This window comes from Sodiomyces alkalinus (genome assembly GCF_003711515.1).
Source record: "Sodiomyces alkalinus F11 unplaced genomic scaffold SODALscaffold_12, whole genome shotgun sequence".
Classification (NCBI taxonomy): Eukaryota; Fungi; Ascomycota; class Sordariomycetes; order Glomerellales; family Plectosphaerellaceae; genus Sodiomyces; species Sodiomyces alkalinus.
In genome coordinates, this window is record NW_021167090.1 from 298390 (window position 1) to 316983 (window position 18594).

Below are 18594 nucleotides of genomic sequence, written 5' to 3' on the forward strand. Positions count from 1 at the left end.
TCGTACCAGAAAAAACGGGCTTTCGCAAGAATTGCCACCCCACTTTTCTTACGCCAGATCAGTAGGCCAAATCACCCACGTCTCTGAAACCCCCCGAGTCCGTCCTATTTATTTCTTCCCCCCTCCACTTCTCCGACGTATCTTTCCCTCCTACATCACAACAACCCACTCCAGTCAGCCTCTTTTTCCCTCAACTGCCAACCCACTTTTCCATCAACAATCCATCAACCCATCACCAAACCCTCAACTACCATCATTTACAATGGCTCGTACCAAGCAGAGTAAGTACATCTTCATCATCAGATTAATTATCAACGCGTTTTCCCCGGTCGCATCGCGCTAACATACCCCGCTCTACAGCCGCTCGCAAGTCCACCGGTGGCAAGGCTCCCCGTAAGCAGCTCGCTTCCAAAGCTGCCCGCAAGAGCGCCCCTTCTACCGGAGGTGTCAAGAAGCCTCACCGCTACAAGCCCGGTACCGTCGCTCTTCGCGAAATTCGTCGGTACCAGAAGTCGACCGAGCTTCTGATCCGCAAGCTTCCCTTCCAGCGTCTGGTAAGTCACGTCGTCCACCCTGGTCCTACCATGCCGGTCACAGTCACGGTCGCGGACGTCTCTTCATGCAACAGCCTACTGACATACACACTTCCCACAGGTCCGTGAAATTGCCCAGGACTTCAAGTCGGATCTCCGCTTCCAGTCCTCTGCCATCGGCGCTCTCCAGGAGTCCGTCGAGTCTTACCTCGTCTCCCTTTTCGAGGATACCAACCTTTGCGCCATCCATGCCAAGCGCGTCACCATTCAGTCCAAGGATATCCAGCTCGCCCGCCGCCTCCGCGGTGAGCGCAACTAAAGCTTTTCCGTCTTTTGGTCTTTTGCTCGCGTTGGCAGGTTCTAGGGGGTGGTTTATGAATTTTCGTTTGGGAAATGCTTTGACGAAATGGTCGTCACAGGGAATGGGGACAACAGGCGTTTATACATGAGTGCTTTTTTACGCAAGGGCTGTACATTACACTCACGATCAGGCAGCAGCTAAGGCGTAATAGCTGCCTTGGGAATTGCGAAATATTTTTTGATCCAGTCATTCGTCTACTTTATTGTGCCACTTTTTCATGTGCCATGTCTTTGAGTTGTCGCGATTTGGTTTGTGGTATTGGCGTGACTACAAACCCGTGCGTTGCATTGCCCTTGTATTGATAGCGACGTGTTCTGTTCAGCCAAAGCAAGAATCGACGACGCGTTCTTGTCAAGATGCTCCATCTATGTCTGAAGACTGGCTACCCTACATCTATCTCATGCCAAAATTCCTTATAATGCCCTTACAGCACACTCTTCCATCCGCTCTGCAGGCGCTGGATATCCAACCCCAGGAAGTTGGCGACCTGGGCCAAGTGGTCGACACCGAAGAAGCCCTCCTGCTCGCCCGCAGCATTGGTGCACACCATCCACGGGAGTCCGAAAGCACCAGAGTCGAACGCCTCATTAGTGTTGGCGGCCAGGATCTTCTTGCCCTCGGTGGCTGCGACTTCCAGAACTGTTTTGCACGTAGATTTTGTTTCCCCCACGACGTCAGTCCAATACACACCACACTGCTTTGATTGGGTTGGGGGCGGGATTGAATAGACGGGGTTGTCAACTACGAAGTCATAAAAGCAAGACTCACCCTTTGCCGTCTCTTCGGTGCCGAGCACGGTTTCGAGGGACTCCCGTAGGACGTCAGGCTTGGAGGTCTCCTTGCGATGGACGAAGAACTCGGTATAGAGGTGGTCGAGGACGTGGAGGAAGCGCTTGTCGTCCTTGTCCATCTGACGGATGGCGCAGAGGGCGCGCATGATGTTCAGGGTCGGTTGCGGGAAGGGTGTGGGCATGGATCCGTGCATGGGCACGTTGAAGAATTTGGCCCAGCGGAGCCGTTCTGTGTTAATCCATTTGTCCTTGTCTGGGGGTTTTTTTTTTCGGTGTCAGGTCAGTGATATGTGGGTGAGGTTTATCACCAGAAACAGGGTAAGTAGGAAAGACTGGGTATGAATACTCTTGATGTTGATAGGTGCTGTATTGTTGCAGACCTTCATCAGACCGCCCAGCAAGATGGGTGTGAAGGTGACTTGAACACGAGCGAAGGCCGGATCATGCTATCGAGTTATAACGTGTTTGTTGTCAGCCAAAACGGGTGTCCGTTCGTGTTGGTTCTGGGTAAATACGACCAAGTGATCGTTACGCGGAACCTAATATATGCCTCTGTTGTTCGGGCAACACGAACGAGCGAGTATAAGTGGTGTGCAGGTTACTTACACGAAGGATGTAATAGGCGATGTACGCAAAGGGCGACACAGTGTCTACATAGAGCGTGATCTTGGGGATACCCATGTTGAGCTGACTGGAGTTACAGAGCGTATTTGTATGAGAGGGGTTGAAGAATATGATTTCAAGTGAGCTTTTGCTCGACGCTTCAGTGTTCAATTGAGTGTCGTAGCTAATAGATCGTAATTAAATGGAGGGAAGAGAGAGGAGAAGCACGACGCTGCCAAGTGACTCTAGAGATAAATCGGGAATTCCTGAATAAGCCGAGGTAGAAGAATGCAGACAGTCGGGGTAAGCTTCACGTGGAAGTTAGAGATGGATCTAAATACTGGCACAACAATGAAATGATCATTCGCCTTCGAGTATTTGATGGTTATCTGGTTGCTGGGAATGGGTTCAAGCATTTGGATTGATGATGATTACGATATATTGGCTTGGTTGGAATATTATCGGCCTCACGCCAAGTAGAACTACGAATATCAAATAGTTTTCGACAAAAAAAGGAATCTCTTCCTAGTGTACAGCTTCGACCTGCAAAGACTGGGCTTATTGCTCTAGCGATCGGTCATTGACACATATATCGATAAGATGGATTATTCATACAATATTCTCATCCGACGCTGGATAGCTCTAATATTGGCACAGGGTCTCTAAAACGCCTCTGCCAAACCGCCTTACCAAGAGAAGTGTTTAATCGAGCCAACGCAGAGATGACAATGGTCGTAAATGGATGCATCCCTGGGATTACGAATTCGGAGCCAGTAAGTAAATCGAGATCGAGACATCAAAAACATGCAAAACAGAGGATCGGGGAGATGGTACGTCCTCGGCATGTCCCACATGCAGGACGATGCAACACTCTATTAGCCTTGCACACAGCAGCCCCAGACATGGTTATCTCCATCATATGCTACCTTAGTCTACACACTCTTAGCCAGAGTCCAGAAAGTTTCCATCTTGGTCCGGGACAGGACCTCCTTCGCCTCGCCGTCCGACTCGCACACCTTGCTGCCCCATTTACGGAACACCCTCGTCTTCTGCTCGCCCTCGAACACCAGCTTGCACTGGTTCTGCGACATGTCCTTGAGCTCCCCTTCCTCCGTCTCCGCCGACAGCCACTCCCGCGCGGCCTGTTGCCGTGCTCCCTTGTCCCGCGAGGGGACGTTCTCCGTCCAGTCGATGCGTTCGAGCATCAGCTTCTTATACTTCTTGATGCTATGCTCGCCGCCTTCCGCGACGACCAGGTTCAGCCGCGGGTGCATGATGCAGACGCCCGTGAGCGCGTGCTGCTCCGCGTTTTTGCCAATCTTGAACCGCTGCTGCCCGTTGGCGAGGCTGTCGATCTTGAACACCACCACGTGGACCCCCTTGGCCGCGTCCTTCTCCTGGTTCGCCGCCAGCTTCTCCTGCCTCTCCTCCTTCGTGAGCTTCCTCTCTTCGTTGGTCTCCACGTGCTTCTGTTGTCGCTCCGCGATCTGCCGGTTGACCATCGTCTCCACCGCCGTCGGATCCTTGACCGCTGCTTCCGCGTAGACCCGCATCATGTTGCTCTTCTTGACCTTGGGCGGCGGCGCCGGTACCAGCCCTAGCCTGATCTTGGCCTGTTGTTCCTTGAGTTCCGCCATCCGCCTCTGCCTCCGCAGCTTCGCCTGCTCCTTGGGCGTCAGGTACATGGGCTTCGTCGGCGCCGCCTTTCGCTCCTGGGGCGGCTCCAGCACGACGGGGTGCTGGACATACTCCGTGACGATGGTGTCCGGAGTGTTGATCTTGAGCCGGGACGCGTCTTCAATGTTGTCGTAGTTTCCGTCGACCAAGCCCTCGTCCCACCATTCGATCTCGGGCGGCGCCTCGACCACGAAATTCTTCTCCATGTCCATCTCCTCCTCGATGCCGGCCCTCCTCGTCTGATCCGCGATCCGTTTCTTCATGGCCTCCAAGGCGGCCTGCCGCCTTAGGGCGTTGGCCTGTTGTATGTATTTGCCCTTCTGGTTGAAGATGAGCTGACGAGGCTGACGTTGTTTGCCGCTGGTGGGCTGTGTTGCAAGTTGCTCGTCGAAGTACGGATTGCCGCGATGTTCGTTGCCGAGGCTGGGTGACGCGCTTTTCTTATTAAAGGCTGGGGACTTTGTTGCGTCGAGTGATCGTTGCGAAGAGGATCGTGCATCGGCTGTTCGGCTGGGTGGCTTCCATGACCCCAGATCCTCCAGAGCCGGATGAAGACCGACGTTGAGCCCTCCTTTCGCCTTGGTGCTACCGATAGCGGCGGCAACCCTTGCCTTGAGAGCGGCCATCTTGTCCGCTACTGATTCCGTCTTTTGCACCCGCGATGAAGCATCGTGGCGTGGCCCGAGGCCAGGCGAGTGTCGTGAGCCATCCATGACTGGGATGACTGAAGAGTTGTATGTATATATTAGGCTTTAGTAGCTAGATGATCGCCAAAATCCTCTTGATTCCCTTGTTATCTTGAGTATGTGCCGAATGCTGATGGGATGGAGTCGTCGCAGTTTTCGAGGCTCAAGACTTTGAGAAACAGTAGGGCGCTGGTGTAATGAGGTCTTGCGAGTAATGTATCACAGAGTTAAAGAAGAACGAAGAAACAAGGACAAAAAAGGACAAAAAAGATCTTCTTGGGCATTGAATAGATCCCTCTTTGCTCGCGAAGTAGAAAGCCTGAGGGACTTGGGGCGAGGGCGACAGGGAGTTTTGTGTAGAAAAGGTATGTACGAACAACGAACAACGTGCTGCCCGTCCGAAGCCAAGGTCAGGTCGCACTCCCCCATGTCGATGCTGCAAGTTTCCAACCCCACTTTTTCGATTACATAAGATACCTAGGTACCTTAATTAGGCCGTGCAGGAAGTGCAGAATAAGGTAATAATGTATTAATTAATAACGAACCTGCAGGCTAGAGATTACAGGTAAACTGATATCTAACCACGAGGCTAAGCTGAGGGTAGGAATAGGGCAGAGTGGGGCAGATAGTTAAGCTGAGAGTTGCTATGGGGCGTGGTCTATGCTAGGTTATATGATAAGTGTATATACCTAAAGTATCCGGCATTAACACGAGGGGTAAATAAGTAAGGGGTAATAAGTAGAGTAGGAGGTGGTGATAAATAGACGAAAAGACGGAAAACGGACCGGAAACGATTTAGAAACGATTCAGGAATAATTCAGGAACGATTCAGAAACAATTCGGGATAACTTCTTACACGGAACTAGATCCTAATAGTAAGATTTAGCCGCGAGAAGAGGTTAAAGACCTAGAAGAATAGAAAGACGACTTTTATAATCTTAGATTTATTAAAAATAAGAATTAAAGACTATATCTTTATAGACTTTATCCGAGTCGCCGAGTATTATAAGACGTTATCCTAAAAAATTAAGTTAAATAAGTAAGTATTTACTAACTATTACTTTATATTACCTATTACTTATTAAGATTAGATTCTATCTAAGGAGGAAAATATCCTAATTTTAATTTCTACCGCCACGTATAGTAATAGAAGACTTACCCTAGGCTCTCGCGCTATATAGGTCGATAATATCCTATATACCGCTAGAATTCCTAAAATACCTTAAATATTACCTACTAGAGTAGCCAATATTATCCTAGTAGATATTTTAAATAATAAGGAGAAAATTTCTCTATAGAAAATCATACGTTATACCTTTATTTAAGGTATTTTCTTAATTACTAACCTCTTTTAGATCTAGTACGAAATAGCTCGAAAATAACCAGGTTTTCGGGCTACTAATACTATATTTAGAGATATACTAGTTTTCCGCTATACTTATACCTATTAAGGCGGTAAAGCTTACTAATATCTTTTAGAATTAGACTTCTATCACGAAAGTGTTATACTATAGCTATTTAATTAAATTAGTGTAAGATCCGAAGTTAAGGAGCTTACTATATAGAAAAAGGCTTTAGGGTAAGTAAAACGCGTTTATATTAAGAAGTATAGGTACTAATATTATTTTAGATAGGTATAGGTAGTAAAAGGAAGATTCAGTAAAAGGACTACTTATATAGACCGGGAAGAAACGTGTATTCTAGTCGTGGACTCTAGTATCTACTATATAAGATAATATTTTCGGTATTTACGTTATCTCGAATTATTTCTAATTAATTATAGCACCTTACCGACTTTTAATAATATTATATACAGTGCTAGTATTAGTTATTAGGCGAAATAACGCGTTATTACTTTCTCGCGATTATTCCTTCGGTCTTTTACCCTTATATAGACCTTATTAGATAGACTTTTAATCTAATAGTGCACGGAATACTAGCGAATCCTAATAAGAACTGCTATTTCTTTATAACGAACCGTAGAAAACGAAGGATATATAGTATATAATTCCCGAAATTATTTAGAAACGATTCGGGAACGATTCGGAAACGATTTAGAGACTATATTTCACTTATACTCTAACTCTCTTATATAGATAAGGTGTATATCGCGGGACCTGGAGAAATCTAATAGCGAAAATACGATATCGAATTTCGATTTTTTATACTATACGATTTTAATATAATACCGTGGATTATTATAATCTTATATAGAATACACGTCTACCCTCCCCTACTACTTTTAAAAGCCCCCTTATTAGTTATTAATAGTATTACTTAAGTACTCGCGAAAATTAATAAACCGATAACTACACTAAACGCGTTTCTTAAGTCGAGTAAACTTAGGTAATTCGTGGCAGAATTTAAAGGTAAGATAATTATAGATATTTATGATAGCCTTACGAATACCGATTACTTTCGGTATATTATTCGTAAGTAGCAGATTATCCTCTTTTCTTAAGGCGGTCAAGGTCTTACTTTAGCTTTAGAGTAGATAAAAGAGGTAAACTAACGAATATATATAAGTATACTACCTTATTACTTATAGTTATAAAGAAGATTCTAATAGCCTATATTAGTATATCCAGTATTTATACTAATCACGATATAACTATATAGTAATCTGCTTTCTTAAGGAATAGGTAAAATAATAGAAGTTTCCTAATATAACTTCCTTTTTCGTTAATATTAATTATAAATATATCGGTGGCGTGGAGTAAAAAGAAATTATTTAGGTATAGTATAGTTAAAACTCGGAAAGAGGTATATACCCGAATCGTTCCCGAATCGTTTCTAAATCGTTTCTAATATATATTAGTGCTCTCTTTAATAAGGTGCTATATAAACTCGGAGATAATAGAGATATATCTTTATATATTTCGGCGGGTTTTCCGGATCCTCGAGGATAAGTATAGTATCCTAATTTAATAGAAATACCTTTATAGCACGGGTCTTCTTAGGGTAACTTTAGACTAGGCCTTACTAGCGATTTAAGGCTTTAGAAAATACCTTTAGGAGAGGTATTAGCTTAAAGAGCCTTAGGAAACTTAGATAACTTACTATATAAGACTTTATATAGTTTATTTTCGGCGTAGTATTAAAAGTGTTTTAGGAGGTGACCTAGAATAAGGGGAAGGATTATACTACTAAATCCTTATAAGTTTACTAGAATACTAGACTCGGGAGGATTATAATAACCTGTGTGATAAGATTAGCCGTGAGTTTTTCCCCGAAATTATCTAGAAATAATTCGGACACGATTCCGGTATTATTCGGAAATAATTATAGAACGATTTAGCGATAATTAGGAAACGTTTTCGGTAGGGTAACTAAAACTAACCGACTTACTAGGGAGATTTCCCTAGTATTATAACTAGGCTATATATAAACGCTTTCTATATATCGTTATAGGATTTTACTAAGCTGCCTTAAGTATTCCCGCTAAAGATTAAGCACTAATTGCCGATAATTTAACTATAGTCGAGGTTATATATTAAGCCTTATACTTATAGATTAGGCGGAATATCTATATCCTTAAAGTAATTAATAGGTAAGTTTAGCTTAAGTTATACCGAACCTACTTACTAAGTCTATTAGATATCGCGATTATAATTAGAATCTAATCTTAAGAGATTTTACGACACGTTCTCTTTAAGTCCTAGGATTATAGCGGAATACTAGTATAAAAGGCCGGGTAGATAATTACTTAGGTCGTAAAAGTAAGCTTTACTATTTTATTATATATAGTAAAAGAATTACTAACCTTATAGTATTCTAGAAAGAAAACTACGTAAGACTAACACCGAATAAGAGGAGGAATTTCGTGATCGGTCGCGAAGCCGTATAGTATTAAGTAGCCGATCGATTTCGAGGTCACCGCTTAACCCTCCGGAAGATTTTAGCGTATTCGATTAAAACGATATAGAGTCGGATTCTCGAAGTTCTTTAGCACGAAGTATAAGGAGTATATTATTAAGCGGGGTCCCTCTAAGACGCTTATAAAGTTAACGCCTAAATCCACGTAATCTTTATTAGTAGGCTACCCTGGGTTAGATTTAAGCTTTATAAGCTTCTTTGTCTTTTAAGGAGAGGTCTTTTAATATAGAGGAGCGTAGATATAAGATAGCTCGAAAAGATCGTGAATTAGAGGCTGAAATTAAGAGGCGAAGGCTTAAAGATGAGCGGTATTATACGCTTAAGCTAAAGCGGATCGAACTAGAAAGAGAGTTATTATTACGTTTAGGATAACCGAGTTAGATAGGTAAGAAGACTTTAGTTATCGGTATCGTTATTTGTATTATTATAGGGTATTCTTTTAAAAAAAAGCTATATCTTATAAAAAAACGCCTTTATAGACGCCTAATTATTATCGTGAAGTCCGAAATAGTAAAACCCTAACGTAATTGAAACGTTTCTAAAACGTTTTATAAATAACTATTTACTCCTTATTATTAGGAGTAGTATTACGGGCCTATAAGACCCGATAGTAATAGGGAGGGGGGCGGACGGCCTTAGGGAAATCTAGTAAAATAAATATTAGTCTATTAGTTCTTATTTTATAAAGAGTAATAAACTTACCCGAGACTATTTTACTATCCGCTATATTATTATAGCGATACTTAGCCTAGACTATATAAAGATAGTCGTAATAAGGGGAGGTAGCCTATAAAATAGATACTATTAGTAAAAGATACTAATAGAAAAATAAAATAGAATATACTACGACTAATAGAGTTCTACTCTATACATGCCTAGTAATATTCCTCCGAACTCTAGCCGAAAAGATCTATTTGTATACGAAGGATATCGGGCTAGTAAAATAGATATATTAGCACGCGTTTTTAAATAGGTTCGGAATCGTTTCTGAAATAGTCCTTATATTTCCTTTATTATTTCGCGGAATATTATAAAGATATATATCTTTAGCCACCGCTTTAGCCTTACGAGGAGTGTTAAGCTAACCGTTAATACTAAGAGTAAGGTTTCGTATCGATCGGTAGTATTAAGCGGTGCGGGTATTATCACGAGCGTTAAGGGAGCCCGAAGCACTTAGAGCGGCCTACGTGTAGTGTGTCTTATAGATATATCTCTTTAGTGCACTAATCGAGGAAAATTTAGAGCGCTATATAGAATAAATTAGTTAAAGCCTTATCGCTATTTTATAAATAGAAAGATACTTATATTAAAGCAGAGCTCGCCGTCTTTTTCTATAAAGCGGTAGTATATCTCTCCCGCTACTAGGATAACCTTACTAGTCTTATAGAAGTATTAGTAAACTATAGTGTATTAGATTAATAAGTATACTTATACCGTCCGTCTTAAATTCTGGCAGATTTCTAGGACGTTTATTACTATCTTCCCTATTTATATACTACTAATATACCTCCGTATCTCTATAGTTAGAGGGTATTATCGCGAATTCTGTAGGAGAAATTTTAAAGAGGGTTAGAAAGGTTTCCAAAACGTTTCCTAATCGTTCCCGAATCGTTCCCGAATTATTTCTAACACGGTTAGAGACGTAAAACACTAAAGAATCGATCCTGATAGGAAAATATACCTAAAAATAACGAGGAAGATAAATAAATTAATGTAGTTAATGAAAAAAAGTATTAATAGAGGGTAATAGTGATAGTACGAAAACACTCTCTATAAAAATATAGAGTGGTGGTGAAAGGAAAGAGATAATAATAACGTTAACGCTACGAAAAAGAGGGGAATAACACGTTAACGTGTTACGACGCGACTCGTAAAGACTAGAGAAACGTTTCCCCTATACCGTTATTCCGGTATTCCACTATTCCTCTATTCGACTAATTAAAGCTTAGCCCCACACCTACCCTCAGCTTAACTTTTCCTAGCCACCCCCCCCACACCTACCCTCAGCTTAGCCTCGTGGTTAGATATCAGTTTATATATAGTCTCGCAGGCTAAAACAAAGTACAACCAACGTAAGCACTTTTTTCCTTTTCTGCCAATCTATACCGCCCAAAAAAATTCCCCTCTAGCAACGGCGAGAGTAGGTAGCGACAAGTAATTAGCGAGAGCTCTCCTAAACACTGTGAATTCCCAATTCTCATTCACTCGATCGCCGACAGGGTATCATATTTGAGGTCGATACCTTGGTAATGTCGGTGTCTCCGACAGGCGGCCCAGGAGTTCTTATCCCTCATACAGAAGCTCCATTGGACCCTGCTAGCATCGCGACGGCACCATGAACATTTCTCAACCCGTTTCTTCCGCCATCGAGTCGGTGGAATTCACGTTTCTCACCGACTCGGAGATCCGATCGATATCCGTCAAGCGCATTGAAAATGAAAACACGTTCGACAACCTACTGAACCCCGTCCCGGGTGGTCTCTACGATCCCGCACTTGGCTCATGGGCAGACTCAATGTACGCCCCCGTTTCCCCCCACCGAGTCGCTGCCTTGCTTCTGGCTGTTCTACCCGAGTCCACTGACCCGAATCTGTTCTAGATGCGCTACCTGCAACCTGAGCCAATCTTCATGTCCTGGTCACCCGGGTCACATAGAACTATCTGTGCCCGTGTACCATCCCGTCTACCTGGACCAGGTTCTCCGCCTCCTTCGATCCCAATGCGCATACTGCAAAGGCTTCCGTATGCCCCATCGCGATGTCCACCTTTACACTTGCAAGTTGCGTCTTCTTCAACATGGTCTGATACATGCCGCCCGAGTCATCGACGCCATCGGCGAAAACCTGAAGGGTCTGGCGCTTCCCGGCGTCCCTCAGGAGGAGAGCGAAGCCGAAGAAGAGGGAAGCAGTGTCGATTCGGTCTCGAGAGCTCGGGAATCGTTTGTCAGGCGTCACCTCAGATCAACCGCGAGCCAGCTCAGCATGGGGGATCTGCGAAAGGGCAAACACGAGGGCGCCCTCGAGATGCGAAGGGAAGTCATCAAGGATTTTATGAACGCCATTGCCAAGGCAAAAAAATGCGGCGCTTGCGGCGGTATCTCGCCTGCTTATCGGAAAGACGCCTACGTCAAGATCTTCGAGAAGGCTCTTTCGGAGAAAGATGCGCACAAAATGGCCCAGCAAAACCTCAGGGCGAAGGACGCCATGGCTACAGTCGTGACGCCTGCCAAAGCCAAGGCCAAGGGCAGGCCGAACAGCTACAATTCCGACGAAGGAGTGGCCGATGTCGAAGCATCTTCTGACTCTGGCTCCGGGCAAGACGTGGAAACGGGCGGGATGGAATCAGACGACAGCGAGCAACCAGCCCCCCGGAAGAGTACGGCTAAAGAGCCATCCTCGACGACGAGACGGCAACGGTACCTCAGCGTGATGGAAGTACGCGAGCGCCTGAGGGAGCTCTTCGATAAAGAGCAGGAGGTTCTTGCCCTGGTGTACAACAGCAAACCACCCAAGAAGAAGGCGGGACCAGTCTCGCCAGATATGTTCTTCGTGCAGACCCTTCTGGTTCCGCCGAATAAGTTCCGCCCGGAAGCTCGCACTGGCGACTCGCAGATTGCCGAGGCCCAGCAGAACAGCCTGTACAAGAACGTCCTCCGAGCGTCCGCGACAATTGCACGCGTCCATCAGACCATGGGACAAGCGGCTCAGAGCGGCCGGATTCGGACCATGAGCGACCTCCACCAGGCCTGGACTGAGCTCCAACACGCCGTCAACTCGCTGATTGACAAAGATAGAAACCCCATCATCGGAGCTGCGGCAAAGAGGAATGAGGAGGGCATCAAGCAGATCCTGGAGAAGAAAGAGGGCCTCTTTCGGAAGAACATGATGGGCAAGCGTGTCAACTTCGCCGCCCGCAGTGTCATCTCCCCCGATCCCAACATCGAGACCAACGAAATCGGCGTGCCCCCGGTCTTTGCACGGAAGCTGACGTATCCGGAACCTGTGACGAGCCACAACTTCAGAGACATGCAACAGGCTGTCATCAACGGCGTGGATAAATGGCCGGGCGCGGCTGCGATCGAGTACGAGAACGGCCAGATCACCAACCTCCGCGGGAAGTCCGCAGACGAGCGCGTCTCGCTGGCAAATCAGCTTCTCGCGCCGTCAGATGCCCTCGCCAGCGGCGTCAAGAACAAGAAAGTGTACAGGCATCTTACCAATGGCGACGTTGTGTTGATGAACCGGCAGCCTACGCTCCACAAACCCTCCATCATGGGCCATCGCGTTCGGGTGCTTCCGGGCGAAAAGACGATCCGCATGCACTACGCCAACTGTAATACGTACAACGCCGATTTCGACGGAGACGAAATGAATATGCACTTTCCCCAGAACGAGGTGGCCAGGGCCGAGGCGCTCCAGATTGCGGACACGGACCATCAGTATCTCTCGGGCACCGCAGGGAAGCCTCTGCGAGGTCTGATCCAGGATCATATCTCGGTCTCCGTGGCCCTATGCAGCAAGGACGCGTTCTTCCACCGAGCGGACTACATGCAACTCATCTACGCCGCCTTGCGGCCAGAGAGCGGACACATTCTGGGCGAACGTATCGAACTGGTACCGCCAGCCGTCCTCAAGCCGGTCCCGAGGTGGACGGGCAAGCAAGTCATTACGACAATCCTCAAGAACATCAAGCCGCCGAATGGAGAAGGAGTCTGGATGAGCGGTAAGACGCAAGTACCGGCCGATCGCTGGGGCGAGCATTCCGAAGAGGGCGCAGTGCTGTTCCAGAATGGCCAATTCATCCACGGCATCCTGGATAAGGCGCATTTGGGGCCGAGCTCAGGCGGTTTCATTCATTCGATTCACGAAGTTTACGGTCCTGCCATCGCTGGCAAACTTCTCAGCGCCCTGGGGAGGCTTCTGACCCGGTTCCTGAACATGCGCGCTTTCACATGCGGCATGGACGACCTGAGACTCACGCCGGAAGGCGAGCAGACCAGGCGGGAAGTCCTGAAGCAAGCTGCAGACATCGGTCTCGAAGTGGCGGCCAAATACGTCTCGCTCGAGGACGCCAAGCCTACCGACACGGACGCGGAGCTCTTGACCCGACTGGAGGAAGTCATGCGCGACGACAACAAGCAGGAAGGTCTCGATCTGCTCAGCAACCAGAGAAGCGGACAGCTCTCTTCCGCCGTGACGAAGGCGTGCCTTCCCAAGGGTCTGGTCAAGCAATTCCCCAAGAACCAGATGCAGGCCATGACGATTTCCGGTGCCAAGGGAGGAGCAGTCAACGCCAACCTCATCTCTTGTAACCTCGGGCAGCAGGTTCTGGAGGGCAGGAGAGTTCCGGTGATGGTCAGCGGCAAGACCCTGCCCTGTTTCCGACCGTTCGAGTCCCACGTTCGGGCTGGCGGTTACATTGTCAACAGGTTCTTGACCGGTATCCGGCCGCAAGAGTACTATTTCCATCACATGGCTGGCCGCGAGGGCCTCATCGATACCGCCGTCAAGACGTCCAGGTCCGGATACCTGCAACGGTGTCTCATCAAGGGCATGGAAGGTTTACGGGTATCGTATGACTCGACCGTCCGAGACGCCGACGGGACTCTCGTGCAGTTCCTCTACGGAGAAGACGGCCTCGACGTGACCAAGCAGAAGTACTTGACGGACTTTAGCTTCGTGCTGCGCAACATCGGATCCGAGTCGGCGCAGCTGAACTTTGGAAGCAATTTCAAGGAGATGTTTGCGGAGACCAAGGACGAGATTGTGCGCCACATGAAGAGCGCGATCAAGCACGCGAAACTGAATCATCCCAACGCAAAGGACCCCGTCAACTCCATGGTTAACCCTGCCCGGATAGCGTTTGCCACGTCGGAGAAGTTCTACGAGGCGATGACCAAATACATCAAGGAGAACAAGGACGGTCTGATCAAAGAGAAGGGCGACAAGGAGAAGGGCGGTGGCCGCGGCTCTTCCTCGCTCATTCCGAGCGTGGGCAAGAAGTCGGCGGAGCTCGTACTGGCGGCCAAGTACATGCGGTCCCTTGTCGAACCTGGCGAGGGCGTCGGCATCGTGGCCGGTCAGAGTGTGGGTGAACCGTCGACGCAGATGACCCTGAACACGTTCCATTTGGCAGGTCATTCTGCCAAGAACGTCACGCTGGGTATCCCTCGTCTTCGAGAAATTCTCATGACCGCCAGTCGGACCATCTCGACGCCTGCCATGACCATCTTCCCGAACGAGGAGCTCACCCAGGCGGAATGCGAGATGTTCACCAAATCCATCAGCGTCCTCCCCATGGCCCACGTGTTGGACAAGGCTGTTGTTCATGAGCGCATGGGCAAGGGCAGGGACGGAGGCCTGCATAAGTTCTACGACGTACGGCTCACGTTCTTCCCGGCGGAGGAGTACACCAAGGCGTACGCCATTGAGGTTGCGGACGTTCTCACGGCCGTGGAGAAGAAGTTCCTTGATCACCTTGTCAAGTTCATGTTGAGGGATGTCAGGAAGAAGATGGTGCCGCTGAGCGCCGCCGCGCCGGCCGTCGGCACCAAGTCCGGCGTGGTGGAGATGGCTACGGGAACAGGCGGAGCGGCAAGAGCTGCACTCGACGACGACGGCGGCGACGACGACGACGACGAGGGTGATGGTGACGCCACCAATGTCAAGGCGCGGGTGAACCGCTCCGAGGCGGTGTCGTATGGTCCGAACGACGAGGACGATGATGCGATCCAGAGGGAGATGGCGCGTGAGGCGACCGACGATGAGGAGGAAGACGAAGGGTTTGGCGGTAGCCCGGCGCCCGAGGGCCCCAAGCGGAAGGGAAAGAACGACATGGCCGATGACGAGTCGGAAACCTCAGGCTCGGAAGACTCGGATGACAAAAAGGACGGCGGGCGAGCCGAGCGGGTGAAGAGCCGATACAGACACGTGTCGCGATTCCGCAGCGACGAGGCGACGGGCGGCTGGTGCGAGTTTACGCTCGAGTTCGACGCGAACACGCCCAAGCTCCTCATGCTGAACGTGGTGCAGGAGGCGGTCAGGAAGACGGTCATCCAGGAGGTCCCGGGTGTCGGCGGCTGCACGCTCGTGGACGACCACCTGCTCCGCGACGCGGACACGGGGGCGGAGAAGAAGGTCAGGGCGATCCACACGGCGGGGTCGAACCTGAAGCAGATGCAGCGGTACGGCGACTACATCAACCCGAACCGGACGTCGACGAACGACATCGCGGCGGTGCTGGACGTGTACGGCGTGGAGGCGTGCCGCAGCAGCATCGTGCTCGAGCTGGGCAACGTCTTCGGGGGCCACGGCATCTCGGTGGATAACCGGCACCTGAACCTCATCGCCGACTACATGACGCGCGGCGGCGACTTTAGGCCCTTCAACCGCAACGGGCTCCGGGGTAATGTGAGCCCGTTCACCAAGATGAGCTTCGAGACGACGCTCGCCTTCCTCAAGGACGCTGTGTTGGATGGGGATTGGGATGACCTCTCGACGCCGAGTGGCCGGCTCGTCATGGGTAGGCTGGGCAAGCTGGGCACGGGTGCGTTTGACGTGTTCACCAAGTTGCCTACGCGGCATGCCCTGTCTGCTGCGGAGTAGGTGGTGCTTGGCTCAGCGGCCAAAAAGAAAATGAAGAAAAAATGAAGAAAAATGAAGAAAAAAGAAGGAAAGGAAAAGGAAAAGGAAAGGGGTTTGCAGAATGAGAAATTTGGCTTTCCATGCCCCCTTACCTGGTTCTGTATGAACAAGAACAAGAAAAGAAGAAGGGGTCTGCTTGTCTGGATTTCTGGGATTTTCTGAAAACACTCATGCATCCTCGTGCAGGCGTCTGATCGGTGTAGATAATAAATGGGATTGATGTTGTTGTATGTAGTACATACTTCGTAGCTTGCTTTTAATTTCGGCACATTGGCTTTGCCGTCTACTTTTGTTTCTGCTATCTTTTGTAGAGAGTGAGGCTTACCATTCTTTCGTCGTGATGCTCATGATGGATGAGATGGCGTTGTACCGTATTAACTGTCGACTTTACGATGGCCGCCGAGATGGTATCTGCTGACGTAATGGAGCGTCTTGCCCTTGTCTCTTCGCTTCTGGCAGCAGAATACAGGTATCGAAGGAGTATCTAAGGTACCTAGGTACTGGGTACTGGGTACTAGGTACTGGGTACTAAGTAATTACCGTTACACAAGGACACAGGCCGACTCCTCTTTACTCCGCAATACTTCCATAACGCCCGCCCCCGAGTTGGCGGTGGGTCGGGGAAGTATCCGTATATTTTAGAAAGGCGCGAAGACGCGAAGACGCGAGGAAGGACCGAGACATCCCAGGCTAAGGTGGGAGAAGGGATCGTGGTCCTGGAAACGTCGGGCTCGCATGGTTACACAGCTTTCAGAACAAGCGAGAGAAGCGCCGTGTGACGTTGCACCAACGACGAAGATTAGACGAGCTCGCGCCTAGGTGGACAACGGAAGTCCGTCCCACTATTTGCCTGGAGAGGCAATCGCATATACGGTGTGGTGGTGTGTGGAAGGGGGGTGGGGAAAGGAGGGGTCGGGATGGAACAGTGTGTGGGGCCGGTGGCAGCGGGGAAAAAAAGACGGTTGGGGATTGAATCGAGTCGGTGCAACTCGAGCAACTACGCAGGAGGTTACTGATAAACTGATATTGAACTCGGTGGCTAAGCTGAGGGTAGGTATAGGGCTAGTGGGGCGACTTATTAAGCTGAGGATAGGTGTAGGGGGTGGTTAGTGCTAGGTTATATAATATACGTGTATACCTTAACTAATCTTTAGGTGTTAATAGAGGGGTAAATAAGTAAGGGGTAGTATAGTAAGAGATAGTGATAAATTAAGGCGATAGGAAACGATTCGGAAACGATTCGGAAATGTTTCGAAAAGTTTAAATAATTTCTTTAGTATAGATCTCGACTCGGAAATAGATCCTGATAGTAAGATTTAGTAAAGGGAGGACTTACTAAACCTAGAAAGTTAAGAAGACGACTTTTATAACTTAAGATTTATTAAAAATAAGAATCTAAGACTATATCTTTTATTATTATTATTAATCTTACTCCGCTATCCTAACTAATCTATAATTATTATTTTAGGAGCCTTTCTAGGCTATACGGTCCTTCTCAGGTAGCTATAGAGGGGAAAACCCAGGTAAAACCCGGGGAAAACCTCTATATACTTCCTTAGGTGGAGTAGTGCCGCTACGGGGCCGATATAGCCCCGGTTCGTCTCTGCTACGTATCTGGATTACACCTCTAGGCTAGTGGCTAACGGGAAGTATAGTAGGCTAGTGGTTAGGTAGGTTAGCCTAAGCTAATTATTAGCGACGGAGTAGAGGCTGAGGGGGGTACCGCCGCGCCTCCGCGGTATAGTAGTTACGTCCCTTTAGCCTCGGCCTCCTTATATCTCCGAGGATTATACCTTTTATTCCTTCCATTCGGTTAATAAAGAGTATAGGGGAGGCAGGCGCCTCCTACCTCCCCTAAGTAGGTTCCTACTATATCCGGCGGTAGGTAAGGAGGATAGTGCTTTACCCTATTATAAAATTTAGATAGTTAATATCCTATAAGGTCTTCGTGCCTCTTTTTCCTCTCTCTTCCTCCTATAACGCTAACGAGTTTGTTATAGGTTTTCCTCCCGATCTATACCCGCTTACGGTGCCGTAGGCTTATCGTTACGGCTTTATACTAATAGTAAACCCCTTTAGTTTTCCTCGTTATTTCTTCCTTATAATTTAACTATAGGTGCTTTATAGGTGGCGCCGCGGTGGCGTGGTGGCGTGGAGGTTAACTGGGTAATATAGTATTAATTTATATATATAAATAAGTAATCCGAAGTGGTAGTATAATATAAGTTCTCTTCGTGGCGCGGCGGTGCCTTAGTGGTAGCGTGCTAATAGCCGTAGATATCGTCTCCTAATAACACTAATACTAATAATAATAACCGCCGCTATAAGCGCGGTATAGTTTGTGTTATGCCGTATATAGCCCTTAGTAGCGTCGGAGTAGTGTCGTAGCGCTAACGTGGGGTAGTTATATTCGTTATAGTAAGC

At 47.8% G+C, this 18594-nt stretch overlaps 4 protein-coding genes across 4 annotated transcripts; 2 read left to right on the forward strand and 2 right to left on the reverse strand.

The window, feature by feature from the left end:
- The first annotated feature begins 170 nt into the window (after nucleotides 1–170).
- On the forward strand, nucleotides 171–1149 carry SODALDRAFT_74335 (histone-fold-containing protein). Its single transcript, XM_028615640.1, has 4 exons — nucleotides 171–281; nucleotides 361–554; nucleotides 655–869; nucleotides 953–1149. Exons 1-3 carry the CDS (start codon nucleotides 263–265, stop codon nucleotides 850–852), a joined length of 411 nt encoding a protein of 136 aa, XP_028462745.1. The 5' UTR covers nucleotides 171–262; the 3' UTR covers nucleotides 853–869; nucleotides 953–1149.
- Nucleotides 1150–1318: 169 nt separating this feature from the next.
- SODALDRAFT_353383 (HCCA isomerase/glutathione S-transferase kappa) lies at nucleotides 1319–2680 on the reverse strand (the record flags this gene model as incomplete). Its single annotated transcript, XM_028613642.1, has 4 exons — nucleotides 2292–2680; nucleotides 2032–2131; nucleotides 1663–1914; nucleotides 1319–1533 (listed from the first exon to the last, which is right to left on the reverse strand). The coding sequence occupies exons 1-4, from the start codon at nucleotides 2364–2366 to the stop codon at nucleotides 1319–1321; spliced, it is 642 nt and encodes a 213-aa protein (XP_028462746.1). The 5' UTR covers nucleotides 2367–2680.
- A 358-nt stretch (nucleotides 2681–3038) lies between these two features.
- SODALDRAFT_329139 (U4/U6 small nuclear ribonucleo protein Prp3) lies at nucleotides 3039–5018 on the reverse strand. The gene has a single exon (XM_028610860.1). It carries the CDS (start codon nucleotides 4589–4591, stop codon nucleotides 3221–3223), a length of 1371 nt encoding a protein of 456 aa, XP_028462747.1. The 5' UTR covers nucleotides 4592–5018; the 3' UTR covers nucleotides 3039–3220.
- Nucleotides 5019–10678: 5660 nt separating this feature from the next.
- SODALDRAFT_381909 (DNA-directed RNA polymerase I subunit RPA1) lies at nucleotides 10679–16452 on the forward strand. Its single transcript, XM_028615199.1, has 2 exons — nucleotides 10679–11044; nucleotides 11127–16452. Exons 1-2 carry the CDS (start codon nucleotides 10863–10865, stop codon nucleotides 16129–16131), a joined length of 5187 nt encoding a protein of 1728 aa, XP_028462748.1. The 5' UTR covers nucleotides 10679–10862; the 3' UTR covers nucleotides 16132–16452.
- Nucleotides 16453–18594: the final 2142 nt, after the last annotated feature.